The sequence below is a fragment of the Microplitis demolitor genome, chromosome 3, assembly GCF_026212275.2.
Source record: "Microplitis demolitor isolate Queensland-Clemson2020A chromosome 3, iyMicDemo2.1a, whole genome shotgun sequence".
In the NCBI taxonomy this organism is placed as follows: domain Eukaryota; kingdom Metazoa; phylum Arthropoda; class Insecta; order Hymenoptera; family Braconidae; genus Microplitis; species Microplitis demolitor.
Window position 1 is genome coordinate 8,429,125 of NC_068547.1, and position 12,124 is coordinate 8,441,248.

A 12,124-nucleotide genomic window follows, 5' to 3' on the forward strand; every position below is an offset into this window, starting at 1 on the left:
AAAATTTAATGGTTCAATAAAAGACTACTTATATTTTAAAAATATATTTAACTTCCTGTTGTATTTTTTTATTATATATAGGGGGAAGGGGGCAGAACGGGTTACTGAAGAAAATACTGTTTTTAAAATCTTTTTTATTCGATGATATTCAAAGTAAATAGAAAAAATTTTCAGTTGCCGTTAAAAAAAAAAATTCATATTTTGCGGGCAAAATGGGTACCTTCTTCTTGCCCTCCCCCCTCCCCTATACATAAAGCATTAAAATACTAAATTATTTATAAATATAATTGAGGCAAAATTAATTGTTTCAAGGGATCTGGGGTTCTTCCCCATCTTCCTTGTTTCCGGCAGGTACATTGGGCATGCCAGTGAGTGTACCTGGAATGGGCGTTAGCTGCACCGGAGGAAATCCACTTCACGAGTGGACTGGCCAAGTGACAGTGCGAAAGAAACGTAAACCGTACTCGAAATTTCAGACTCTTGAATTAGAAAAAGAATTTTTGTTTAATGCCTATGTGTCAAAACAAAAAAGATGGGAATTAGCGCGTAATTTAAATTTAACCGAACGACAAGTCAAAATATGGTTCCAAAATCGACGGATGAAAAACAAAAAAAATAGTCAGCGTCAAACCCAGCAAAACAATAACAACAACAATAACAGCAGTGCAAACAATGCGAATCATCACGGCACCGCCAGCGGTAATCATCATCATCCTGGAAGTACTCATGGTCCATCGAGCCATCACGTCCAAGTCAGCCAGACCCACCATGCAAATGGCTCGGCGAAACATCATCAGTGACCCGTGGCCTTCTCTGGGGTCTTTGGTCACCAATCGCAACAAACTTCGACTTCTGTCCACAGCAACAGCAGTGGCAGCCTAAACACTCACGGCCTTGCGGCCGCAGCCGCCGCAGCAGCTGCAGCAGTCAGCCAGAGCCACAGTTTCCATCCAACCCAAGCATCCCAACTTGCAACAGCTCTGCCTCCGCACGCAACGACGACCGTTACCGCATCTCCAGCTGTTCACTCTCATCATCCTCATCAGTTGGCTCATATGGCGGCTCATCAGCACACAATGTTGTTCCATCAGTCCACCCATGGTCTTGCCGCTTAACCACCGAGATGCTGATCATTAACAATCATCATTAAATAAATAATTAGCGGATTAAAATATACCGTGATGTTGTTAATACTTTGAACGTCAGGACTCAAGAACTCCCAGAGAATCCGTTATTTGTATAAGACAGTACTTGTATACATTTACACTAAACAGGTACATATATATATAAATATATATAAATAATAAATATACGATGTCATTAATACGTTAAAGTTATAGTACACGGACACTCGATGATATTTATTCTGAGTGAGGCAAGAGACTTGTGTCGAGTGGACATATAATTATAATTATGATAATAATAATAATGATAGATAATTTTTTTGACTGCTATACACTATGTGTAAGTGAGACAGTATAATAAGAAATAAATCAGTATGATTGGCATGAATTATAAATAAAGTGAAAGACAAAATTATTTACATTCGTTATTAAAGTAATTTTTTTTTTTTTGCTGAACTTTGAGCTTTGTTATTTATTAATTTGTTTTTTTAAATTCAATATTTAATTGTATATCCTGCCGATATTGTCTTATTATTAAGTTTTTGTCTTTCGTAATTTTGTTAAAAAGTTTTTTTTGTTTTTGTTTTTACGCGGGTCAGAAAATTTAGTCGGATTTTAGTCAATCTTTGGGATTTTATTAAATTTTGAGCTATTTTTGATCTAAAGATTAGTAACAAGCTGAAAAAATAGTTGATGGATTAACTCTGATTTTGAATTAGAGGTGATCGAAACCAGACGAAAAAATGTTGACAACAAGTCTGAAAATAGTCTAAATAAAGAAGAGTATACAGAAAATAAGGATTTCTTGACGCAAGAAAAATTTTTATCTATGAAATGAAAAATAATATTTCCTAGAGAATAAAAAAAAATTTCTTGGCTTAAGAATTTTTTTCATGCCTCAAGAAATCTTTTCTTACCTCAAGAAAATTTCTTCTTGGCTCAAGAAATTTTGTTTTTACCCCAAGAAAATTTTTGTTTTCGACTCATAATCCGAAGAATTTCTTAGTGCAAGAAATAATTTTCTTGAGCCAACAACAAATTTTCTTGAGATAAAAAAAATTTCTTGAACCAAGAAATTTTGCGTAATCTTAAAAAAATTTTAGTTTTCATTCCATAATGCAAAAAATTTCTTAGGACAAGAAAAATTTCCTTGAAGCTAGTAAAAATTTTTTGCGCCAAGAAATCCTTATTTTCTGTGTATGAACTAACTTCGCATGTTAATAAGAAACGAATAAAAAGTAAAAAGAAACAAAAATGGCTTAAAATTCTCATTTGATGTAAAAAGAGATAAAATTTTCTGACCCGTGCATATAAAAGAGAGAATAAAAATGTTGCAATGATATCGGATGGGTCAATTATGTAGCACAATATGCTAGGCCCTACTGAGAAATCTGTCCAATTCGTAACGAGATAGTATTTCTCCACATATACATATATAGTTAATGGAATAGGAAATAAATTATAAATAAACTATAGAGGTAAAAAAATTAGTCTTGCCTAATCGAGCCCTTGAGTCCCTCAATGAAACTTTTGTGTGCATTAATTTTTTAACGCGCATATATATTAAATATATTGACCCGTAAGTCATAAGATTGATAAGGTAGAAAAAAAAATTCAGCAAATGATGACTCAATAAATTAAGTGATGATGAATAAAGGGATTATCGATTCAGGACTTGGACTCTATTTATTATAAAATAAATATGTAATTATCTCGTTGATTTGAATTGTGTGGAATTTAAAAAAAGTTTCGAATTTAAAAATGAAAATTTTATCTTTGATGGTCACAAAGGATCTATAGGATTTCAAGGTCTTAATAAGCTAAAAAAAACTAATCGATGTTTTTACTTAAAATTTTAATTTTACTTGAGAAAAAAAATTATTTAAAATTGACTGGGATTCTGTAGATTCTATGTTACCGTTAAGGATTTGGATAAATTATCGCTTATCTCATCCAGCCGCCTTCAATTGTGAGTAACCATTCACTCATGTAAGCCCGTTCGAAGAAAATTCAGTTCCAAAAAAAAATTCCAAAAAGTTTGACATGTAGAACTTCGTGATTTGAGACAGATCAAAACTTCAATCTTGACTTTTTTCAAATTTAGATGTTAACAATATAAAATATTTGAGTTCAGGAAAAGTTCAAAAATTTCTAATTTGAAGTCTTTATGAAAAAAAGGAAAAGAGACATATTATACGTTTTTAGAATTCCGGTAGGATCTTCTAATTTGACTCAAAATTTACCTGCAAAAACTTTTAAATTAACTATCTTTTTTATTATTGAAATCCTAAAAGTTCCAAAGAGTTAAATTTTGAAAAATACTGAAATTAGCCAAAGTCCAATAATTTATGATTTTTTTTCAAAACAATAAGTCAGAAAAGAAAAGAAATATTTTAAAAAATTGTATCCATAGTTTTTAAAAGTTTCAACATGTGTATTTTTTTCGTTTTTTTTTTTTTTTTTTTTGTAATTAATTTGTCGAAAAAAAATTCAAAAATTGGTAATTGTCTACTGAGGTCAGACCTTGGCGGTTCCAAATTATGGTAATTTACCGCATTTTATCGTAATTGACCGTCGATACAGCATAATTTACGGCAATTTATGGCAATTTATAGGGATGTCGGTAATATGCGGTACTTAATAGTGAGTTACGGTAAATTATCATGATTTTGAGGCATTTTTACCGCAAGCACCGCAAGTTTTTTATTTTCACAGTTTTTGCAGTGCAATATTCCACTTGACGGTAAAGTATCCCATCTTACTGCAAATTTACCGTAAAATATCGTACTTTGCTGTAAAATGTTATATTTTTAGCGTAAATCGCCCTTTTTCGCCGTAAATTACGAGACTTAACCGTAAACACCGTAATACTTTCAACTACCGTAAATTACCGCAATTCAGGTTCGCCAGAAGGATCACCAACTTGAAGTTAAAATCCGTTCCGAATTTAGCAGTTCAATATGTCAAACTTTTTTGGAATATTCTTGGAACGCATTGTTTGAACACGAGAAGAAAATAAATAATTTTATTGAAATTGAGTATTTTTGTGTAATACGCGAATAAGATATGACTTGAGACATACACACGTGTTTCGATTAACTCAGTTAAAAAAAAAAACTATACTCATTATCTACCAAGGAATGTGTGATTATTGTTAAATAAAATTTCAATTATTGACACATTATTATCTATGTAAAAATATTAGATTGGAAAATGACATTAAATAAATAACGAATCGTGACGGGTCGTTGGATTAATTATTATTGTACTTAATGTTACAACTAGGTCTCAAAATTTTGAGCTCTCTTTGTAACAATTGCCAAAATTAAGAGGTGACTGACGTGTTGTATGATTGGGAAATAAAAAAAAAGAATTTAATTTTTTCGTCGGCTTCATTAGATCTCTGATAGGATGAAATGTCTGTTTTTTTTTTTTTAATATTCTATTAATTTTGTAAATTGACCGTCGTTTCGAATGAATTTTTTTTTTTTTTGCTAATCACACTATTATTTTTCAATTCATTATTTATAATTAAAACATCCCGGTGAAATAGTAATTACTATTATTTTTAAATTTATTGCTAAATTAACAAATAAAAATTAAAATGTTTTATTTTTTTGATTGTAAGCTTGTTAATATTTATTTTAAAAATTAAATACTAGTTAATTAATTCGAAACGCTGATCAACTTAAATTTAGCAAAAGAAAGGCCTTAAAATTATGAGCCTGTTGAAATTATTTTTATTATGATCTGTTTTGTTATGTGAGTATGTAGATATTATTATTATTATGGCCTATATATAATTATATATATGTGTTGAATGAGTACCTTGCACTTGCATTGCGCGAAAAATTTTTCAAAGGTCTGTGCTTCGAAAATTTTTTTTGGTAGTATTGAAATTTAATAAAAAATAATTAATGAACGTTAATTAAAGTGTATTATTTTAATTGTTGCTGAAAAAAATGAATATGTCAAAAAGGTGCTGTTTAAAACCTTGTATACACGGAGAGAAAATTATGGTAACCATTTATAGTAAGTTTGTATGATATCAACTAATAACGTTATGGTAATAATTACTGGGAATTATGGGGCATACGCCCATAATGACAGCAAAAGTTTTCTGACTATGGGAAAAATTCTTATAATGATGGTAATAGTTCCTATATCGTATGGTAATGGAATTATAGTAATGATTACCATACTTATGTGAATAGTTCGTATTATTACATGGGAATAGATTCTATATTCATATTGTAACTGTTACTAAGTACATATGACTATCGTCCCCATACTACTATGGTAAACTTTACCGTATATTGTGGCAATTATTACCATATATTATAGTAATGATTACCATACATTATGGTAATAGTTACCATAAAAGATAATAATGATACTATTACAGTAATGATTACCATATATTACAGTAATTATTACTGTAATATAAGTAATGATTACCATAATAGTATTATTACCATTCACTATGGTAATAGTTACCATAATAGACAATAATGATACTATTACAGTAATGACTTCCATATATTATAGTCGTGATTACTGTAATATATGGTAACGATTACCATAATCGTATCATTAATATATATTGTAATGATTACCGTAATATACAATAATCATATTATTACGGTAATTCTTACCATACATTACAGTAATGATTAGTATAGCACATGGTGATGGTTACTATAATATTATAGTAATAGTTATTATAATATAATGGTAGTTATTACCATCATACATGGTAAAGATAACCATAATAGTGTGGGAATGATTACTCTAATGTCGTAGGAACTATTACCATAATTTGTATCGGTGTCGTTTCTATAATCAATATTTAAAAAAAAAACTGTTACTATACGTTATGGAAATAATTCCTACAATATACTGTAATTTTTACCATAAATTTGTCTCTGTGTAAAGCATCGAAAATAAAAATATAATAATTATAAAAATAGTATGAATGGTTGATTAAAGTCGACGGATTAATATAAATCAGTCAGAGTGATGCTTTTTATATAAATTAATTTAAATGAATAATTATGTACCATCGTAATTAGTGATGATTATGTTACGGACAATGTTTAATAAGATTTTAAGATTATTAATATTAATTATTATTATTATTAGTTACTTTTATTATTGATATTATTTTTATTATTAATTATTATTATTGTGAACATCACGTTAATATTATGTTATTGTTTTAATTGTGTGTTGTTTTGTATGTACCTATCATCCTAAATAATTATTGTCGGTAGTAATTAAAGGTGATAATTATTATTGAATAAGAATGATGATAAAAAAATAATTATTTACTTATAATGGTGATTAAAAAAAACCGTGTTATTAAATGTGTATACTGTTTTCATTCGCTGATAGCTATTATGTTAATAATAACTCCTATTCAAACACTTAACACATACCTACTTCTAGTACCATACCTAATTTCCTGTAGTACCTACATAAAGAGAAATTTATGGTAACAATTACAATATTTTATGGGAATGGTATCCATTTTAGATAGGAATAGATTTCTTTAAATTATCGATTATAGAAATAATACCTATACTACTATGATAATAGTTACCATACATTATAGCGATAGTTTTTACACGCTATAGTAATGATTATCATCGTACAATGGTAAAGATTACCATACTAAAATGGTAATAATTACTAAAGTAGAATGGTTATGATTACTATCGTGTATGGTAATGATTACTATTGTAGAATGGTAATAATTACCATAGAATAATGGTGATGACTACCATAGAATAATAGTAACTATTACTGTGGTAGAATGGTAACGGTCACCATACTATAATGGTAACTGTTCTCATAATATAAAGGATTACTAAATGTTATGGTAATCATTACCATACTACTATATTAAACGTCACCATATATTATGGGGTTATTTCTAAATGTTCTTAGGAATCATTCCAATATGGACGGAAAATTTGTTCCTATTGCCTATGGGAACTATTCCCATGAGTATGGTAATCATTACTATGCAATATAGGAAATTTAGCACATAGGATTTTTCCCCATAGATGGAAACATTTCCCAGGAAGTATTGACGTACATCCCATAATTCCAAGTAATTATTACCGTCACCTTATGGTTCATATTTCATAACCGTATTAAGAATGGTTACCATAAATTTCTCTCAGTGTACCCTAATAATATTTAAATCCTAATAGTTAATTTCTCTGCATTTGTTTTTAAAATTGGGAAAACATAACGCTTCTTTTTTTGTAAAAGGAAAAAAACCCTCTAGATACGAATTTAGGCAAGTCTATGAATATATATAATTATATATAGTATTTAATAAAGTGAAAATAAGAATTGAAGAAAATTTTTTTCTAAAAGATTTATCATTTTTTAATAATTGTAAGTATTTAATTATAATTATAAAATGCGGATTAAATTAAGAAAAAAAAAATTTTACCTATTTGTAACAATTTGCAATAAGTGGTACTTAGTATCTTTGTATTAATTGGCTCTCGGCTTATATAAAGTTATATTAATTAACAGATGTTTAGATGCTATTTGTAAATAAATAATAAAGAATGAGACGTATACACTCTTGTATCCAAGTGCAATAATAATAAAAATGTGTTTAATTTGTGCCAAAGTACAGCCTAAGCGTGGATTTTAAAAAATGAAATTACTCTCTCTTAAAAAAAAAAAAAAAAAAAAAAAAAAAGTTAAAAAACTATAAAGTATAAAATGGATTACAAAATAACAAATAAAATAAACGGAGTAAAGAATTATGCGTTTTATTGTAGTTTACTTGAGATCAATTAAATCCCACGATTTGTCACGATTTGAAATTAAAATTTTTTAATTATTAATTAGCAGCAGACCGCAACTTTGTATAGAAATGTAGTATTTATTTCTGAAAGTTCATCAAAAATTATATTTAAGAATCTCATCTGCTTAGTTTTTATTAAAATAAGAAAAAATAATAATAAACAATTCAATAATTCGAAAAATAAAAAAAAACATATGCATAAAAATTATTTAAATATCTTCATTAGAGACATACACTGTAAAAAATTACTGGTGTAAAAATGGTGTCTGTGTTGTAGATTAACGGTGTTAAATTTTTGGTGTGAAAATAGATCCGAGGACCACACCGTGTCCTTGGTGTGCATTGGCGGTGTGAAACATTAAGCGGTGTATTTTTAACAGTTTGGGAGTTACTTTTCACACCATTTGGTGTAATGTTCTTAAAACTCATAGATCGTCAAAAAATATAGTCAAATATTTTTAACTGAAAAAATTACTCATTACACCGTGAAAAAATTTTGGTGTGAAAATAACATTCGTGGTGTAAATGTACGGTTCTGAATTTTTAGTGTGTTGAATTTTTAGTCTTGAGGACTTTACACTATGTCTTTGGTGTGCATGGACGGTGTGAAATTTTTTCGGTGTTAAGCATCAAGCGGTGTATTTCTAATACGGTGTAGGTGTTATTTTTCACACCATTTGATGTAGTGAACTCCGATCGTATATATTGTCAAAAAATATAGTCAAAGATTTTGAACTGAAAAAATTCCTCATTACACCGTGAAAAATTTTTGGTGTTAAAATGGTTCCCGGGGATTTTTCACGGTTTCTTTGGTGTGAAATTATTTTGGTGATATATATTAAGCTGCTCACTTTTCACACGGTGTGAGTCTTATCGTTTACACCATTTGTAGTGTGATTATTATAATTCACATGGCCATAAATTAAATACTACATCGTTTAACTTTTACACCAGCGATTTTAAAAATCTTTACACCAAATAACTTACACCACACCTTCAACTCAGAATTTCTTACAGTGTTCTCAAAAATTACACCATTTTAGTTCCTAATAAAAAAAAAACTAAAGTTAAAAAAAGTATTCCCAAGTCCTGAAAATTCTCGGTAATGAGTTATCTAAAAGTTGTTTATCTAAATGATATTTCAAAAAAATACTTGATTTGGCTGATGCACTTTTCACTTAACCGTGAACTGAATACTCCAACACGTTAAATAACGGAGAGCTAAATATATAATAACTAATAACTATAAAAATAATATGAACTTGAAGTAGAGAAAAAAAAGTCTCCTGACAAGCGACCTTATTGCGTCATCATCAATAATTCTTGTGACAAATTAGTTGACGTCACACGTATGCAATATTACGAATTACGACCCGAGAGTCGGACCTTCATTGTGCCACGCGAGTATATTTATAAAATAAAAAAAATAAACACGCATCGGTACATTGATTTGATCGACCTTGAACGTTTGTACACTCATTTAACTCATGTCCAAAATTAATTAATTAATAAATTAAATAATAATATTAATGAAGAAAAACAGAAAAAGAAATGAGAGAAAAATAAGCGAAAACCAGTTTTTTTTTGTACTCTATAAAAAAAAAATTAATAATTAATAAATAAGCGTCTTTAAGTCTTTAAGATATTCATCAGCCTGTCTAGTTTTTCCTGAATAATGTATATGTATAAATGTACGTGGATCTTTGTAAATAAAGGCATTATCTCATCTATGATATATTAATAGTAAATCTAATTAAACATATAGATTTTTTGCTGAATAATTATGAGAAGAATTAAAAGGGTAAGAAATTAAATAAAGCAAAATTAATTTTTTTTTCAAATTTATTTCTCCTGAATCTTCGGAAAAATCATCAGCTGACACCTGTTATTATTTGACGTAAGTTGGAAGGTAAGTTACGCTACAGTATACATTTTATTATAAAAATCTAAATACTTTTTTTTTAAAAATAATTTAATTTTTTAATTTCTTTAAAATAAATTTCGAAAAGAAGTCTATACTTTTATTAATAATCGTTTTTTTCAGTTTTAAAAATAATTTTTTTTCTTTAGATATAAAAGAATTTACATTTTTTTTTTTTTACCAAAATCAAAACTTTTTCTTTTTTTTTTATTACGAGAAATGAAGACGTCATCGGTAGTGTGATTGGTCTAGATTTCTACGATGACGAACACCAGTAGTCTTATCTGCAATTTGGTCATTCGAAATTTTTCATCGATTCTTCATGCATTAATGAAGATCTTATAGAAACAATATTGAAATTGTGTTATTTAATTATCATATATATATTAAAAAAAAAAAAAAAAAAAAAAAAAAAAAAAAAAAAAATGCAAAATCCTATTTTTGACACCGAATAAAAATATTTTAATTTTTTTTTCTGGAACTTAGCTAATAAATTCGAATATACTCTGCAGATACCACATCGTTTGATGGGTGTATAAAACAACCAGAGCATCGAGTACTTAAAACATTAACGAATATTTATTTAGTCTAGAATATGTGTGCTAAGATATTTTTGTTTTATTCAACTCCATTTATTTTTTTAATAACAGAATTTTTTTTTAGTGAAAAAAATTGTTCATACAATTGCATTATTCTATCGACAGCAAAAAAAAAATGACGTTAAGGAATTTCATTTTCATAGACAAACAGTTTTTTTAACGGATAAAAATTTACTTGACATAATTTATCTAATATAGAAATTATTTGTTTTTATGTAACATATATAAAAGAATTTGTCATATATGATTATGTATAAAAATTGTAGACGAGAAGGGTATAAATTATATTTGGAAGAGGTTTGTGGATTAAGTGTTCGTAAGATGGGTAAAACTGTCAATTAATTCAATAATAATTTTAACTTTGATGAAATTTGAATAATATTCTCCAAAAATGAATCAATGAAATTCACTTCGAAATAGTGAATATTCACTTGAAAAAAGCGATAAGTATACCACTGGTTGAATTAGTGGTATACTTATAGCTGTAGAAATACAGTAGGCTCGCGATTTTCTTCCGCTTTGATTTTCTTCCGTTTGACCCTTTTTTTATGTCATTACTAAGTTAACTGCCTTATAGCTCCCCCCGCAGAACCCTTTTTATACTGGTTTACCCTACACGGAAAAAAAATATTGCGCTTATCGCTCACCAACGGAGAGCGACAGTTGTATGGTGATTAGTACTAAATTGTTTCTTGATTTTCACGATAATAAATACCGATATGCTAAATACGTAAGATCCTTATATCAGCTATTTGAGTTATTGCTACTATCACAATATATATATCAATATAAATGATACACTAGATACTTATTATAAGGATCCTACGGATTGTGAATATACTTAAATGTATATAGTGATCGTCAGTTAACGTATCCATATCGTACCAAAACGGATCGTGATTATCGCGATCTACTTCTTAAGCGCCATCACTCATAATATCGTTAACGGAATGATTTAAAAGATAGTTATTATAACAAAACCGATCGCTACTATACCAAAATGATCTTATGATTTCGGAATCCGCCTGGATCGCGATAACCACGATCCGATAGACCAAGACTTTCCGTATACAATGTATAACCAACCGAGGAGAGTGAATATCACGATACCGTTGAGTGGTGAGCGCAATATTTTTTTTTCCGTGTACAGTATGTTAGTGTTAGTGTATAGTAAGCAATGTACTCAAAAATTCAAAAAAATATTAATAATTGACAAACTATGATCTTAACAGACTAATCTTTGGAATTAAGAATGTAACTTATTTTACAACGTACAATTTTTTTATTTTTCATTTTTCCGTATTCCAGTAATTTACAGATATATTTAAAACAAATTAAAAAGTATTTCTTGTGTTCTTGCTACTTTCGCATTATTAAGTAAACCCAAAGACCAAATAAAATAGCTATTAACATTTTAAAGAAGAGTTTTTCAGAAATTCGTAGTGAAAAAATGGTTAATAACAGTTTTGATATTACTTTGGATGAAAGCAACAATCTAAAGACATTTTCAATTAATATTTGTAACGATAATTCAAATAATGTTAGTAATTCTACAATGGATACAAATCAAAATAGTTGTAACTATATTTCACATATTGATATGTTGAGTTAAATGATAAATATTAGATATTAGAATATTACACTATGT

At 28.3% G+C, this 12,124-nt stretch overlaps 1 protein-coding gene across 5 annotated transcripts in view; it reads left to right on the forward strand.

Moving 5' to 3' along the window:
- Nucleotides 1-9,682, forward strand: part of LOC106693355 (homeobox protein abdominal-B-like) — a 97,916-nt gene extending 88,234 nt beyond the window's left edge. For 4 of the 5 annotated variants that reach the window (XM_053737147.1, XM_053737145.1, XM_053737146.1 and 1 more), the window contains one exon: nucleotides 313-9,682. In XM_053737147.1, coding sequence (XP_053593122.1) covers nucleotides 313-800 — 488 coding nt within the window. In that variant the 3' untranslated portion in view covers nucleotides 801-9,682. The remainder of the gene's footprint in view (nucleotides 1-312) is intronic. The other variant, XM_008548099.3, reaches the window with a different exon arrangement.
- Nucleotides 9,683-12,124: the final 2,442 nt, after the last annotated feature.